A 17,530-nucleotide genomic window follows, 5' to 3' on the forward strand; every position below is an offset into this window, starting at 1 on the left:
TTTGCTGAGTTTCTTGGGCTGTTAGCTACTACAGGGTTAGCACAAAATTATTAACAAGATATGTCTCCAAAACCTGAGCACTTTAAATGTGCTTTGCAGAAATATAAAGGATGGAAAACTATATAAAGGAGGGCTATTTTCATTTGCAGTGATGTCTCAGTGAGTGGCTGCTGCAAGATGTTTAGTAAAGGAACACGGATAAGGCTGAGGAGAGCTCCTACACAAGTTTGCTACACATTTACCTAAGGGCTACCTGTCCGCAGCAGAACCCTGCAGGTACGTATTCTTTAAACACCTCGGGCAGCACCTTTCTCCGGATGGTGGAGCTTTGCACTGCTGTGCCCTGTCGGGCACGGGAGCGGAGCCGCCCCCAGACCGGGGCGAGCCTCCGCTCCCCTTCCAGCCCTCGCGTTCCTTTCACTCCGCATTCCAACGCGGGTTTCCGCGCCCCGAGCAGACGGGCACGCGTCCCCAGGACGCCAGGGCCGACGTACCGGAGGCAGCAGTGGGACGGGACGGGACGGGACGGGACGGGACGAGCGCGGAGCGCGGGGGGCGCTGCCCGCACTGTGGCCAGGGCGGGGCGGGGCGGGGGCGCGGCTGAGAGCGGCGCAGGGAGCGGCGCGGCCCCGGCTCCGCCTCTGCTCCTGCCCCGCCTGGACGGGACGGGGGCGGCCCCGGGCAGGAGCGTGCGGCGGCGGGAGCTTTCCTTGTCCTCCTCCTCCGCGTCACCCAAGCTGCCGGCTCCCCGCGGCGGCTATGCGCTGACGGGACCGCCCGGCCGAGCGGCGCTGAGGGGGCGGGCGGACAAAGGCTGCAGGCTGGTGCCGGCTCTGGGGCGCGATGGAGCGGCGCGGCGGCTGAGGCGGCTCGGTGGGGCGAGCCGAGCCGAGCCGAGCCGGGCCGGACGAGAGCGGCACATGGTGCGCGGCTGGTGCCCGGCGCTGCGCACCCGCGGGCGGGCCGAGGGGCCACCATGGACAACTTCTTGGCGGAGGTGAGCGCGGGCCGGTGGGATTCTCCTCCTACTCGTTCTCCAACGTGGGGTCGCTTTGTGGGACAGGATACCGGCAGCAAAGCGGCGGGAGGCTCACGGAAAATGTTCGTTCCCTCGAGTAGTTCGGTTTGCAGGGTGTTCACAGGAGCAGCGCCCGGGGAGCGGGAAGCAGGCGGAGAGGGAGGGAGAGAAGGAGCTGCGCCCCCCAAATTCCCGGCCTCTGTGGCTGTGGCCGAGGCGGAACTCGGAGTCGCCGAACTGCAGCGGTGCTGCCGCGGGCTGTCCGCAGCCGGGCGGGCTCACGGCGCTGACTGGGGCTCATTAGAGCGGCGGGGGATGGAGGCTCCGGTGCCGCCGCGCTGCCCCCCAGCCCCGCGCCCACCGGCGGCGCTTCTCCTCGGCCGGGACCCCGCGGGACGCGGGCAGCGGGGGCGCCGGTGCGGACCCTGCCCCGCTTCCTGCTGCCTGCGGCGGGGCAGCCTCTGAAGCCGTGCCTGGGTGGGAGTGGGGAGTCCCTCCTCGGGGGTTCCCCGTGTGAAAGCCGGGGAGCGCGCTTTGTCCGCCTTGCACGGGCACCAGAGGCTTCAAACGATGAAGGTTTCAGAGACAGGGCTGCCGTTGGGCACCCTTTTTAAAAGGTTTGTTTATTGAGTGTGTGTCATTAAGTACAGACGAAATCTTTTATACAAAATGCAAAGGAGGCAGGCTGAATTCCTGAAAGTCGTTTGAGCTTTACCGTGGTCTTGTGGATCTTGACAACTTAAGTATGTCGGGTGAGGAATCAAATCAAAGGTGCTTTGCTACTGACTCAGGATATTTGATAAAACTCAGAACCTGGGTCCTCTTCTGGTCCAAGCTAGCTGAATTTTGTACAACAATACTTTACTGGATCAGTTTATCCCGCCTGGTGTAGACACAGCCTTATGAACTTAAAATGTGCAAGATCAATGTCTTCTCTGTGTGTGGGTGTTGTGTCTGTAGTTTGCTGGCAAAGCCCGTGACTGGGTTGTGACTTCTGGTGACTGCCTGCACACTTGCTTTAATTGCACCTCTTGCTAAAGCAGTTGTACTGTCAGGGTTGTAAATACAGGCCAGGCATCTGTTTTACAGGATTGTGATTAATCTGCAAAATTGTCCTTTGCCCTCATGAAACAGCATCCTTCGTGTTCTTGGTGCTACTGTTTATGCTTCCGCAAGAAAAATAGGTGATCTGTTTACCGAAATAGTAATTAGTCAAATAAAAGAAGGTCATACACTTTATTGCTTGTTGGCTTTTCATTTGTCAGACAACAAAAGTTTTGTCAACTGCACTCAGAAGGAAGAAATGCAGGATTAGCTTTGATGAAGTCTGAGTTAAGTAGTAATACTACCTTTTTTTTTGTTTAGAGGATGTAGCCTTCACCTTTCAAAAGCTTGTGAGCCATGAGCAATATGGTAGTATTAACCTAGCCTTGCAAAATTAGTCTGAAGAGTCATTTGCCCCAACACAAAGTACTGCAGTGTGCCCTACATAAAGGTGAAGAAGAGTTTTCATGGTTTTGACTCCCCTATTAGGCAAAATTACTTGCTCCAGGGAAAATACAAGTAAATTTTGCCTGTCTGTGTTACCATTTCAGCATATATTTATGTTAATCTGCGGTTGCTTCATGTGGACTTTGATCTTTCTTAAGAACTTTGACTCCCTTTCAACATGCAGATATTACTTTAAAAGATCAGTAAATATAGCACCTTGACTTTAATCTGCATCCAAAGTCCCACCCACAAGTATAAACATTTTCCTTCCCTCACTCTGGAGCAGAGCATATGTAAATGGAAAATAGAGAGGATGAGGCACAATAGCAGAAATGCACTGAATCTGACCCAGCTACCACAGAAGAATATCTGTTGAAGGCACTGGATTGAGCCACTAGGTAACTTAATTTGTGCGAGGCAGACATCCTGCAGCTGCTCTTTAAAAAAATATTTGCTGACTTACCTAAGGGAATTACTGTTCTCCTTAAAATAAGTTATAGTATAAGGAAGAAGGAGGAAGCTAGATGAAAGGCACAGGTGAAAAGCCCAACGTGCTCAGCTCTTCTTTGTCAGTGATGTAAGCCTGCTGATATAATTATATTTTGGGAGAAAAGCTGGTAGTGGGAAGGGTAAATACTGGCACTTCAGAGGGCTCGTTCCTCAGTGTTACTAAGAAGCTCCTGTTCGCCACACTGGAGGCAGAAGTGTCTTCAGTCTGGGTTTTGCAGAAAATATTGTACAACTTAAAGGTTAACAGGAAAAAACGAAAACTCTGCATTATTATTTCTCCCTAGCTACATGCTAAATATAACATGCCTCACTATAGGGTGATGCTTACTGGAATAAAATGAGGCAACTGAGTGAGACACCTCTGGAAAGCAGGAGGTGCATCACAAGGGATGTACTCCTGTTGGGACTTGCTGCCTTAAGTGAGGTGTGGGTTAATGCCAGGCTCGTGCCAATCATCTGACACTGCCATCTTTTGTGACTTACAGCTCTTTGACTTCTCCTTCTTGCTGCCCAATTTCCTTTCTTTACTCTTTCTTAGTATTCATAGCTTTTATTGTTAAAGGACAACAAGTGGTTGCACTTGTCTCCTGGGAAGCCTTGATTTCCATCCCTGTCACAATTTTCTAGCTCCACCAATTAAAAAAAAAAAAAAAAAACAACATGGCTCTAAGTAAAGAATTAGGCTAGAAAAGTTTGTCCTGTAACTTACTCCCCAACATGCTCTAATTGCTGCAAGGTATTAATGTAATAACAAAGTTGCATTCTAAATACAGAGGAAAAGTATTTTCTGATGCTTTTTTTAAAGGCTATTGATTGGTCTATGCTACCTTACAATCTTTGAAGGAAAGTTGGAGGTAGAGTTTTATTTTTTTGTTTGTTTGTTTTTGTAGACATATTTGCTTACCTAAAGTATTGAAACCTGTAGAAATCCTCTATGGGTATGTGCAATAAAGCCATTTGGCTGTGTTGCTTAAAACAGCCTGAAAAAATTGTTCCCATATGTTTTGCCAACAGCGAGAACGGTCTCAGGGGAACAGGCTCCTGTGGTAGCTGAGGTCAGACTTTTTTCCAGTGAGAATGCATCCCTGCTTGAGAGGGGATGTATGCCATGAGGGAAGGAAGAAAGTAATTTCCAGATGAGGCAGAAGACAAGGAGAGGGGAGCTCAAACTGCCCCTTCAGCAGCTAAAGATCCCAAGGAGTGCTTATCAGGGCAGCAGGGGAAGAGGATGCAGAAGTCAGGTTTATCTTCTTCCTCTTACATGGTAGTCACTTTGACCAATACGTACGGCATGTTGCACCCAACCGTGATTGCTGTCCTTGTCACAGAAGAAGTCTGGCATTTGCTGACCCAGCAGAGGTCAGAAAGGGCTTGAAGTTAGGAGAAACTTCTTTAGGACATCTTGTCCTAACCTGTCCTCAAAGCTGGTGCTTAGCTTCTGGGGAACTAACTTGCAGCACGGTGTGTATAGTGGTGGCTGCAGGGATTGTTTGGATTTAGCTATTGCCAACCTTAAAGGAATCCCCCCACCCTTGCAACTGGGGAAATTGAGGAAAACGGAGGAGAAGAACTGTGTGTCATGCCTTCTGTGTAGCATGTCTGGCTAGATGATGTTGAGGGAGATCACTATAAAGGCATCACCGACATAGAGGTCCTGCTGATGTTTATCCAACACTGCAAAGAAGTTTATTTGGAACTGCAAGGTACCCTCCCAGTGTCCTTTGAGGCACAGCAGATACTTTGTGCCTGCCATGCTTTTAATTTTAGCATTACCACTGGTACCTGGAGTTCCGAATGGTTTCCTTAATTTCTGCTCTCTGCAGTTGCCGATACTTGCCTGTGTACCCTGTTTCAAGGAGAGGGCTCCCAGCATGTATTCTCAGGGAGCAAGTGTTGAACCTCCCTCTGTGGGAAGGATATGGGACAAAAATTTAGCTTCAGGAAGATGTCAGAGGAGGTATCTGCTTGAACCTGGAATCTCTTAATTCAGCAGCTTGCAGCAAGCTTTTTCTGTATTCTCTCTTGTTGCAACATTTGGCAGATCACAGCCTCGCAGCACTGAGTCCTTTGAGGGATTCATCATCTCCTGCAGACAGGTGGCCTTGGCACCACCAAGGTAATTCACCTAATGAAAAAACCTGGTGATGCAAATAAATACCTGCATTGATATACATGGGTTCTGGCTGTGCTGTGCAACACAGTGTATACGTTTGGGATGACCTTTGAAGTTTCCCCAGTTTTCATTTACAAATGTTTTGATGACAACACAAGCATGGGTCTGATGTTCCAGCTTTTAGTATTGGTGTAAGCTGTGTAGCTTACACCAGCAAAGTTGTCCTTTAGTCTGGTGGGGCAAAGCCTGTGAGTGATGGCATAAAGGTGTTTCTGGAGACCTTCTTTGCACCAAAGCCATGCCAAGCAGAAACAGTGTCTCTTTTGGCTGTTGACGTTGGCTGTGTTCTCTGAATTTTCTGAGCTCTGACTTCTCATATTTAGGTTTTTTTGAAAGCTGATGGTTGCTCTGTCTGCAGTTATTTTTAGGTTAATTGGAGAGCACTGTGTTTTGAATAGAAGATGTTTCAAGGGGGCTTAGATCTACCTTATCAAGTCAGAAAGATGAAGTTTTTTTCAGATTTATTGCTCCAACTTGGAAATCACATTCAGCTCATCAGTATCATGTAATGGTTACTGCCCACCACTGATACTCACATGTGCCTTTCATAAGACAAATTTGTGCAACTGAAACATTGTCGTGGCTGGGCTGGAGCCTAGCAATCCAGTTGGCACTGCACGTATTGTAAAATGACACAAGAATTCTCTTAAAGCTACAAAACACGTAAGTTTTGAAGTTGGCAGTGGGAGGCTCTACATTCTGCAGGGTCTGCTTGTGGTTTTTTTTTTGTATGTTCAGTCAGTCTCCAACCAAAGAAAAGCTGTGAAACCCACTATTACAGGAGACTTGGCTGCTTCTGAGTCTGGTTTTTTTTTTTTTTACATTCTGGTGACACCTCACTGAAATGTTAACTTATTTTTTGGTCTTTTCCCTAATTGTATATTTGTGTTAGCACTTTGTCTGTAAGCTATTTTGCTCTAAGAAGATGTTCTTCTTTATACATGTTTTAAATTGGTGAGTACTGTGTATGGGTGATATTGACCATGGTGAGCCTCTTCAGTGTTTTGTTTGTTTGTTTGTTTGGTTTTTTGTGTTTTTGTTTGTTTTGGTTTTTTGATTTTTGATTTTTTTTGTTTGTTTGTTTCAGGGCTGTCACACAGCTTGATGGCTGGTAAAAGGGAATAGTGCTTGAAAGCATGGCTAATCCCAACTTATTTTTGAGGCCAAGTGGCACAGGTTTTTATCAGAAACGTTCCACATTTTTTTCCATGATTCTGTAATGGCAGGAGAGAACCACTTTGAAGGAGAGAGGGAAGCAAAAAGAAAGGGTAGCTTGAGCTTTTGATGTCATGTGGGGAGTTTAGTGCACTGGTCCAATGAGTAACCTGAGATACCTTGCAACCTTTCAGTGCTCTTGTTGCCCCAGTGTGCCTCAAAAGATAAAAGGAAAAGTTTGGGGCCCCTTATCAATAATTATGCATGGTTGTACCACAATAGGCTTCTGCTCTGGTGATTTCAGCTGAATCTTTGTTTTCAGTGTGATAAGACCAATATAGCCTCATGAATCTGTTTTTTGACTTTAGAAAATAGCTCAAGAAAAACTGGTAGGTCCGTGGCTCTGTGTGCTGGAGCATATATCTGAATATCTATATACATTGTCACTGTGGTAATCAACCCCTAGCAAGTGAATAATGTGCCTCCTTCTTTTTTTCTTTCAATATGGATTGTTAATATTGGTGGTACTTCTAAAAAATTTCTAGCAAGACAAATGCCTTTTTGTGTCTCCTGGACGGGTGCAGACCCTGTGGAAGGTACAGCAGCCTCCAGCCAAGAGCAGGAGAAGCAGCTCCACCCCTGGAGTGCCTGGCAGGTTGACTCCAGTGCAGTGGCAGTTCTGAAGGGAAGCGTGTCCTCTGGGTAGTTTGATCTCACCAACCTTTTTGGCTGCAGGGCCAGTACTTTTCCTTAGTGAATCACTGTCTCCAGATGTGGTCAGAGCCAGGAACATAGTTTTGGGTGGAGTACGGGTAGAAGGGAAGGAGGTAAAATTCACTCTGAATTAAGACTTTTGCTGAGGGGGCAAAAGAAAAGAATTATCAGCCTTAAGTCACTAATTGTGACAACTTTACAAGTTTTAGGATGTGACCTCAAAACTTGCTTGATTAATTATGACTTCAGGCTTGTATCAGAGGGTCATGGCTTAGATGTTCTTGTTTCTCTTGGTTTTTCCTGATATTTATCATTATGTGACATTTTAAACCATTAGTGAGACATGAATGAGGATGATGTGGTGTTGGGACCACAGCTAATGGTAAATTACTGGATTTAGGTATTATTGGTTCAAATTTTGCCTGGTGGATTTTTTTTTTGTCTCCAATTATTTAGGATTTTCTAAGATGTCCTATGTCTGACATATGAGCATTATCCACTGGCCATATTTACTGTAATGCAACTTTGTTCTGGACAACACCCTGATTAAGAAAGGTTAAGTGGATTATCCTTTTCTTAAGAAGTCTCCTGAGTAGCTCAAACACTCCATTCTTATAAAGGCAGAACTTTTTAAGTTTGGATTCAGAATGGGAACAGATAATTGACCATGGTCCAGATCTGCCTTGTGAAGTAAACTATATCTATGCTGAAGAAGAAACTACTCCTTTGCCATGTGGAAAATATGAGCATTATATTAGGAAAACATACTGGGAAAGATTCATTAGGAGAGAAGAAATGAGTAAAAATTGTTTGTATTTCTAAATGTTCCTGTAAGAAGAAGGGGGATGTTTGGGGAGAATATACTGTCCAGTTCTAGACTCATTTCTGCAAAGCTGGTGATTAATACTGTAATCTCAGGTAGGTTCAAATATCATTTATGCTTGTTCCTGATATCATGAGCCAGGACAGCCAATGTAGGGATGTCTGTCAGCTTTTCTGCAAGGTCTTGTTCTGTAGGCATTGTGACTGGATGGACACTTTCCCATTGCAGACCGGTGACTGACTGAGGAAGGCTGCTGAGTTGATTCAGCTGTAAATGCGTCATACCTGTGCTTGTTTTACTTATAAATGTAAATACTTGCTCTCTATTTAGCTGCTGTTTTCCTTTGGGCCAAGTGACCTTTTTTCAGTCCAGCCTGTGAAAGCCTTCTTATTTGGAATAAAGTTTAGGGAGTTGAGGTTTTGTTGTTTTTTTTTTTTCATTGAAATTGCAAGCATGAGTGATGTTGGAGTAACTTAATAATATATAGGGTTTTCTGTTGAATAGGTTACTAGGAACAGACACAATTTTTGTTCACACTGAAAGCATGGCAGAAATTGGGGTGTGTTCGGTTTTGCTGGCCAAAGTTAACATTTCTGTTTTCTGTAGGCTCTTCTGTAGAGGGGTTTAACATAAAATTTCTCTAAGAGATCTTGTAGTTTTTCCTAGTGTGCAGCTGTGCTTAGGTACTTTTTCACCAAGGGGTAGCCACAGTCAGTAACTGGAAAAAAAACCAAGACACACTTCAGCCCTTTTAAGGCTTTGAGGAAAACTCTGCAGTTTACTGTGGTGTATGGAAGGAAGTATTCAAAAGTGAAAGGTACTGGTAATTTGTATGGTTTTTTAAAGTTGCATTGAAAATCAGATGAAATAAACCTTCAGCTGGATTTCTTGTGTGTTTCAATGACCTTGTCCCCAGTAGGTAAACGTGAGCATATTGGAGCAGAGCCTAAATATGGGAGTCAGTTTAATACCTTTTACTCCTTCTAGGATTAGTGGCATACTGCAGGAAAACCTTCTAGAGGATAGACTTTACTCATGTACAATCCAGTGTCCTGCCAGACTTTAGAGTTTAATAGGTTTCCTGTATTTGTATGTTAATACCTTATAGCAGATACATACCTTGTTTCAGTGGGGCATGCTGCCTGGTTTATGGTATCAGACTTTCTTTTCTTTGAGAGTATGTTGTCTTCATCTTGCAGCAAGCCTCACTAGGCTTTTGGCTTAATATTAAGCTAAGGTGAATGTTCAAGAAATCAATGCTTTTTTTAAACCAACTCTTAGATGGATTAAATGTGTCTATGACATTTTTGGTGGGTTTGGTTCTGGTTTGTTCCAAATGAGGGAAGGAGGAAGAAAGAGAGGGTAGCTCAGCAGCAGATTTCAGGGACCAAGCTGTGCCTTCACACAGGATCCTGGCTGGTGGCATGTACAGGGTGAAGGGCTGTGTTGGAGGACTCAGGAAATAAAAGATTAACTGCTCTTTGATGGATTAGTATTGCCTTTTCCTATATATTCTTGGGAAACTATTCATAATCTTTTATTATAAGTCAGTGATACAAGAGTGTGTTAATACAAGTCTCTTTTGTTTTGGAAAATGCCCTAAAGGGTGTTGCTGTAAGGACACCTTAGCAGAGGAAAATGTTTGGTTGTTGTTTTTTCCCCTGGGGGGCAAAATTATATTTCCACTCTGAGCAGGTTTACCCGAGGGCATTTTATCACGGCACATCTGGCTCTATACTGGGGTTATCATTAAAAGTATTGAGGGTCTTCTGGGTTGTGTTCTCTGCTCTTAACTTCTTGGCATGGTAATGCTGACAGAGTGGTACCCAGCTGCCCAAGTCTGCAATCAAAGTCAGGATTGATTGTGGTGCCTGTAGCACAACCTCAGGTAGAGACCTGAGGCTAAAGGGTTGTTAAGTACCAGCTGTCAGCTGGAATTACAAAGCAGAGTATTACTGAAAGTTGTCATCAGAGTTAACACCCCAAATCCCTGGGCCCTCTTTCTCTTACCGACTTTCAGAAGTCTTTAGAAAACTACTTTTGATGAACTTTCCAGCATCTGGAGAAAACATTTCTGCAGTTCTTGAAATGACTGTGAACTGTGAAAGTGGTGCTACTGGCAAAGCCTTGTGTGGTTTTGGTGTTGTGTGCTGCATGTGCCTGTTGATCTTGCTGAGAGAAGTGCAGGATTTCTCTGAAAGGTTCTCACGCCTTCTCTTTTGCATTCAGCTAAACTGGCCCTGGGTTTGGGGACAGGAGATAAGAGAAGTTTATTCGTTGTTTTAAAAAAAGTATTGATGTTTATAGCATTATCGGAAATGGATTATTTGTTCTTATTTTAGTTGCTGTTGTTTAGAGTGACATTGAAATGTTTTCTCAGATTAAGTTAAATATATTTGTTAAGAGAATGGGATTGTTTTTCTTATGAAGTTGTTTATTTTGAGGAGAAGTCAAATCCTTTTGTTTAATGTATACATCTGATTACAGAGCCAGTGGACATCATTTCTATTTGACCATTTCAGTGGCTCAAACCCAGCTTTGTGTCTTGGTTAGGTTATATTTTTATTTGCTTCAGAAAGGAGCCAAGTTGGCGGGACACGAGTCACGTCGGGAGTCACACTGGAGTTCACGTCGGGACAAGGAATAGACGCTCATTCTGTAGGTCAGACTTCTTGCTTTGTTGGTTATCTTCTTGGTTCTCTTCCCCTTATTAAATATAGACTGGGTTTGTGATTAGGGTTTATCCCCTCATTACAGCTTTCTGGTGATGGGTATGATGAATAGGTTTGTTTGGTGTGTCCAATCAATTAGTATATTCCCCAGAAGAAAATAAGAGCAGCGTTTACAGCAGGGCTTTGAAGGGTGGTATTTCCTGCTGCCTTTCAGACCGTGTACCAGGAGGAGTGTCCTATGAAGTGAGCTCTTTGTTCTTGAAACTCCAGTCGGATTCTGCCCTGTGATACTTGATAAGCTCTTTCAAGGAATAAACATACCCAGAAAATCTATGCTAGGAGATGTAATTTGCAGCAGACCCTTTTTTTCCTCCTTGCAATAACATTTCTAGTAATTTGCACACCAAATTTGAGAAGATTTAACAGATGATAAATGGGACTTCGGCGTTTTCACAGCACTTAAGGCAAAAGGCTGATTCTCTGTTTTTTGTTAGTTTTAAGAGTCTCTACTCCCAATTTCTGTTCCTATCACACCATCATTTTGCCTTGGTGATGCAGTACCTTAAATGACTAGGACTCTGGTGCAGTAGTTAATACCCCAGATTTCTTTTTACAGAAGCCCATGAATAAACTTAATTGCAATGTGATGAAATAGTTATATTAAAATTTTACTGTGTAGTTACACCTTTGTTGCATGCCTTTGTACCATGCAGTTAAGGTGGAGATGCCATCAGGACCTGGTGGAGGACAGAAAGTGGTACAGAAATCTGTGCATTTTCTTATGAGCATCCAGTGATCCTTTGCTGGTGGCTTGTTCTCAGCAGTCCTCACTGAGTGAAAAAGGAAAACATTGAGTCATGGAATCCTTTTCCTTCAGACAGGGAATCAGCAGTTATTGTGTTCCAGGTGCTTCTGGACTCAGGCAAATAAAGACAGTAATTCTGAATTTTGATTTCTTGAACTTGTGTGCCGCTTACAGAAACACTTCTTTATATTGCTTGGAAACATTTGATTTGAAAAGTGCACAGTCGCTTTATGCAGTCAGAGAGGCCACAAAAGCTTTGCTGTTTTCCTGAGAATTTTTTTTTCTTTTCCTGCTGGAAGGCATCGGAGGTTTTGGTAGGCAATATGAGCTGTGACTGTCGAAGAGCACAGGGATGTGCCTCCCACTCTGCATGTAGACATTAGGCAAGAAGAGTGGCTGCACATAAATCAGTGGCTAAATTGAAGGGACAAGAAAGGCTTAAGGCAGCCAAGGCCCAGACACTGGCAGCAACAGATCATGGGTCACACTGCTGCTGGGATGGCCCCAGGCGCTCCTGGGGAGGTTCAGGAGAGGAGCTAGCATCAGGCTCTGAGCAGGAGCAGATGGTTTAGCAGGATGACTCCTCAAAGGGGGCTCCTTGTTGGATACAGTGCCTGATAGCTACTGCTTTAAAATGCATGAATTAAGTTTGGTTGTGTTTTTTTTTGTTTGTTTGTTGTTTTTTTTTTTTTTTTTTTTTTTTTGCTTTGTAATTCCTTTCAACTTTGTAGAATAATCTTCTGTTGCTGTCCTCTAACCAGCTGGAGTTTTCTTTCCTAGCTGTAGGTTTTGAGTGTGTATTTGCTGGTTGGGTCTTGGGTCTGTGGTATTATTGGGAAAGACCCACAAGAATCACTGAAGTCCAACTCCTGGATGTGCACAAGACAACCCAAGAATTACACCATGTGCCTGAAAGCATTGTCCAATGCTTCTTGATGTGTGTTGGGCTTGGTGCTGTGACCACTCCCCTGGGGAGCCTGTTCCAGTGCCCAATAACCCTCTGGATGAAGAACCTCTTCCTGGTATCCAACCTAGACTCCCCTAACACAGTTCCACATCATTCCCTTGGGTCCTATCACTGGACACCAGAGAGGAGTCTCCCCCTCTGTTTTCCTTCAGAAGGAAATTGTAGACCTTGATGAAGTCTCCCCTTACTCTTCTCTTCTCCAGGATGAACAGACCAAGTTACCTCAGCTGCTTCTCGTATGGCTTCACCTCCCGATTCTTCACCATCTTTGTGGCCTTCCTTTGGATGCTCCTTAATGGCTTTATATGTTTCTTACATCGTGGCACTCAAAACTGCACACAGGACTCAAGACTGAGGCCACCCCAGCTCAGAGCACAGCAGGACAATCCCCTCCCTTGTCCGGCTGGCGATGCTGTCCCTGATTCCCCCACAGGACATGGTTGGCCCTCCTGGCTGCTGGGGCACTGCAGACTCATATACAACTTTCCATCAGCCAGGGCACCCAGCCCCAGTCTCTCCATCCCCAGGCTGCACATACATTCAGGGCTGCCCCATCCCAGGTGCAGAATCCGACACTTTTCCCTTTTTGAACTTCGTATGGTTGGTGATTGCCCAGCCCTCTGATTTGTCTAGGTCTCTCTGCAGGGCCTCTCTTCCTGTGAGGGAGTCAACAGCTCCTTCCATTATAAATGCCAAAATTCTGGAAATTCTTGCATTTTATAGTAGTCTTTTTAAATATCTTTTTTTTAGTGGTATTGAGCAATGATGTGCTTCTAGATAGTTTGGTATAGGCATATTGGAGAAACCTGTGGTTTTTCTCAAGAAAGCTGCTGTAATACATGTTTCAAAAAATGGGATTTTGGCATTTGTTATTAGTGCTTCATGGGTGGCAAAAATTATTGTAATAAAATCTTCCCTTTTGCGGTTTCTCTACTTTTTGTTACTGTGTGATCATCTTTTCCACTCATTTTGTTCCAGACACTCTACCAGAGGAACAAATAGTCAGCAAGTGGCTCTTTCTTTCCAGAAGTCCAGTTGTGGTATTACTGCTTGTTTTTCAGGAAAGAGCTGGATTTTTATCAGATCTCTGTAACTGTTAGAAAAGGGAAAAATTTCGGGAGTTCTGTCACTTGGCAAATGTTTTGTTGCTGGAGGTAGTCTGTACCTGCAACCATAGGGATTTTTGCTCTTTACATCTTCACTTGTGGAAGGGTCTCAGACCACTGGGAAGTAAGGATGCTCCTTATGTGTGCTTTGCAAAAGAAAAGGTTGTGTCAGTAAGCTCAAAGGTCTGATTCTATAAGGTGCTTGTTCCTTTGTAGGTGTGTGTATTTATTTAGCTTGCTGATATTTTATTGTACTCCAGCTGCAATGCTATGCTGTTCCTTCCTTTCCCTACGTACCAATGAGGAGGAAAGGCGTGGGGGAAGAGAATACCTTGTATTGTTTGCTGGTGTAGATCTAAACAGGATATTTGTGCCTTCTGTTAACCTGTTGTTCCTTGCTAATATTGATGTTACCTATGATTCTTGTATATTGCATGTATTTTTTTTTCCATTTCTTAAATTTAAGTAAATTATTAGGCACAGCTGTTGTGTCTGCACAGGAGGAAATATAAGGCGAGGAATTGCTTCAAGGTTATTTAGAAGCAAAAAAGTTTGGTTAGTTTGTGTATCTTCTCCCTCTTTCTTATTTTGTAGTTTGAATTAACTGAAGCAGCAAAAAAAAAAAAAAAAAAGAAAAATCTGTTTGTTTGTTTATTTTTCCCAGTGACCTTGTTCACAGCTCAAAAGCCATACTGAGCAAGAATAACATAAATGTTGGAATTGCTGAAAACTTAAATTCCCTGATGGAAAGGTGGTTTGTTGAGGAGAAAAAATAAGGTCAGAACTAGTGGCCATTAGTGGCTATAAATAAAGTTTCTCATTTAGGCCCTCAGACGGGTAAAAGAGAGAAGTTGTTTCAGTTTTTCATCTTTACCATGTGGTAAAAAGTAAGGTATGTCATGCCCTGCTGTTTTTTAGGTGGCTTTAAAAATAGCTCTACTTGTGCTGTTTTCTGCTCAAAGGAAGGTTTTCAAGCATACTTGGATAAGTGATGAAAGCTGTTTGGCCCTAGTCTGAAATAAATACATGAGCTTATGAATCATTTCACTTCTAGTAAGTTGTGTTCCCTGCAGGGCAGTGTCTATTCTGTCAGTACATTTACAGTTCTGATAAAACTCTGAATTTTGTTTTAAACCTGTATCTGTGATCATGTGAGCAATATGGAAATGGTGCAGGGAACAGCTAATGTGTACCCGTGGGTCAGTTGGCCTCTTTTATAAAATAAAACATGGTTTGCGACCTCATGAAGGAGCAGACTGATTTTCTTCCTTGGGGACAACAGCCATGGAAGTGAGGAGGAGGCAACAAACCAGCCTAAAGTAGCAATGCACTGAGACTGCCCTGGGGACCCTGGCAGAGTCTTGAAGAATCCAGGGGCTCCCTACTGAGTTTGGAAACCACTTCAGACAGACGGCTGGTTTTCCTAGGCTCCAGGTGTTGCATTTAACCTTATTTCAGAAGGGCACCGAGTGCAGTCTGGCTCTTTCTGTGTCTTTATTGCACTGTGTACAGTGCTGAACCCACAAATTACACTTTTAGTTTAAAAGTCTTTGTTTAAGAAGCAACTTTCTTCTATGCTTAGCTGTGTTTTCACCCAATTAAGTGAAGGATTTTGAGGCTTGCCTGAATAGCTGAATAATAATTAGCCTCTCTTTGACTTAGTGGTGCAGAACTGGAACGTTCGTCTTCAGAGCTAGATTTCTTCTGCCTTGGTGGTGTTGGCTGACCGAGCAGTGACATGTGTCATGTCCTCTTTCCTCTGTAAAGCCAAGTGTATTTGTGGACATGTTACATTTTTCGGGCTTCTCTGGAAAGTAATAATAAAGATGCAATGCTCTTGGGCTTATTCTGAGTCCTTTATTAGGACACTGATTGTCCTACTCATTGTGACTCCCAGCTCGCTGTGTGCATTTTGCCCAGCAGCTCTTCCGAGGCTGAGTGGGCTGTTATAAAGGTCTCTCCTGATCCATGGGGGATGCAGGTAAGCAGATTGTTCCCAGTCTGTGAGATTTGCTTCTCTTATCAGCAGATGTTGGCAGTTCCCAAACAAGTGGATGCAGTTGCGGTTTCTGACTGGGCAGGAGCAGGAAGTTGCTGGGTAAGCAAAGGCTTATGGGTGGGTAGGCTTAAAGGCACAGAAGAGTTTTAGGGTTTTGATGATCTATAGCTAAGCTATGTGATCATGTCTAAAGATAATGAACCCAAAACAAGCAGTGGGAGTGAGTTTCTAAAATTTGGTGCCTTGACCTGCATAGTACCGGGCTGTGTAATTCTTTCCATGGAAATTTCGTTCCTGATGTTGCTCTACTTAAAATAAGACATGGTAATCCCAGGATGAATATGGGACACAATTCCACCAGAGTAAGAGCAGAGTCATAATGTGTTTAAGCATTTTCTGAAATACCTCCTATTTTTCATTTCTAGTTGCATGCAAGTCCAAGCTTGTTGTGAGAGAATTAATGAACATTTAGGGAAAGATGTCCCTAACTCTGACAGGGAAGGCTGAACTAGATGATCTTTAAAGATCCCTTCCAACATAAACCAGTCTATGACTGTGAACACTGCATCTACTGGGATTCAGGAAACTCCCAAAAATCCACTTAACAGTAACCAGGAAAAAATGATTGAAATCCAGGAGGTAACTACTGCTGGTCTTGGTACAAGTTATATTGAAGTAGCAGCGACCAGGCACAGCTTCTGCAGATCTGCTGTCACACTCACTGCAATGCACACTGCAGGGCCCCACTGCATTGCTGCCGTAGCTCCCAGGTGGGCAGCAGTGGGTGGCACAGCCCGGAGTGGCCTCCGCAGCCATGGCCGTCCTGTCAGGGACGAGGGCAGGAAGCCTCTGCCACAGTCATGTCTCTGTGCTCTTCACACAGACATGGCTTGGTTAGCAGATGACTTGTCTAACTTACCACTGCTTTTTAACCCATCTCAGGATCATTGTTACATTGATTTGTACATTGACTGTAGAGCTGCTTTTATTGCAGACACGTCCTTGGAAAGACAGAAAACAGGTTTTTATTTCTAATTAATTTCTTTTAATGAAGCTACCAAGCTGTCTCCTTACCTGTACACAAGCATGGCATGTATTGAGGGAAGATCATTTACCCCAGTGCCTTTTGAAGGGAAGATGTTCAAATCTGATCCACAAGATCCACAAGAGATATTTTTTGTTTTTTAGGAAATTGTCCTTAAGAGACTACTGTCTTTGAAAGACTACAAATACTGCTGCCATATTGGCACACAGAAGGTCAAGTTCAATGGTGTTGCCTTTAAATTATCAGAAAGGATAGGCAGTTATCAGCAGGATAAGCATCAAAGCAGTGTATGAAGTTGAGAGTAAAGAGCAGGTGCCGTTTTTACCTCTGCCAGTGCAACAGAATTGCCTCAGGGCTGGATAGGGTTAATTACACATCAGCCTTTGTCTTTCAGGCACCAGATGGTATCATGAGAGCTGCTGTTAGGAGCACAAAGTCCCAAGCTGGAAACACGGTGAAGAAAATAGACTTAAAGAAGAACTGGATATTGCTCTTTCCTCCAAATGAGCAGGAAGAAGTTGCGTGTGACATTATACGTTATTCTGTAAAGTAGTAACCGTGTTTTACAGGGCAAGCAGTGCTCCACACCTGTGGCACAGCATGGTCCTTGTTACTCATGCAGCTGCCTCGGGAACAGCGGGTGTGGATGTGTGTGCACTTGGGGTGATCCATCACCAGCCCATGCTCAGTCTTGAGTATTCAAGAATCAACTTGCTGGGGAAAATTTCTGCTGGAAGCTTTTTTTTTTTTCGCAAGAGAAGAACCACTGAATGATTCACATCCTGTATTTCTGTAAACGTGTCCATAAATCATTTTTAGACAAAAAATAAATGGATACAGTTTTATCTGAGAGAAAGCCTTGTACAGCATATTAGGCTGAAAAACCCCAAACAAGCTTCTTGCAAGTTGTCTGAAGTTGTGATATACCTCTGGAAATTGGATATGTTTGAGGTGGGTCTTAATGTGATCTGAAGGAATGAAAATGGAGCAAGTGTCTCTTCATACTAGCTATGGACCTATATTCTGTAATTCTCCTGTACAAATGGGATCTT

At 44.0% G+C, this 17,530-nt stretch overlaps 1 protein-coding gene across 1 annotated transcript in view; it reads left to right on the forward strand.

Annotated features, from left to right (window-relative positions):
* Positions 1–706: 706 nt before the first annotated feature.
* Positions 707–17,530, forward strand: part of MYO10 (myosin X) — a 163,235-nt gene continuing 146,411 nt past the window's right edge. Inside the window, exon 1 of the mRNA XM_053942574.1 lies at positions 707–997. Coding sequence (XP_053798549.1) covers positions 977–997 — 21 coding nt within the window. The 5' untranslated portion in view covers positions 707–976. The remainder of the gene's footprint in view (positions 998–17,530) is intronic.

The sequence above is a fragment of the Vidua chalybeata genome, chromosome 1 (genome assembly GCF_026979565.1).
Source record: "Vidua chalybeata isolate OUT-0048 chromosome 1, bVidCha1 merged haplotype, whole genome shotgun sequence".
Classification (NCBI taxonomy): Eukaryota; Metazoa; Chordata; class Aves; order Passeriformes; family Viduidae; genus Vidua; species Vidua chalybeata.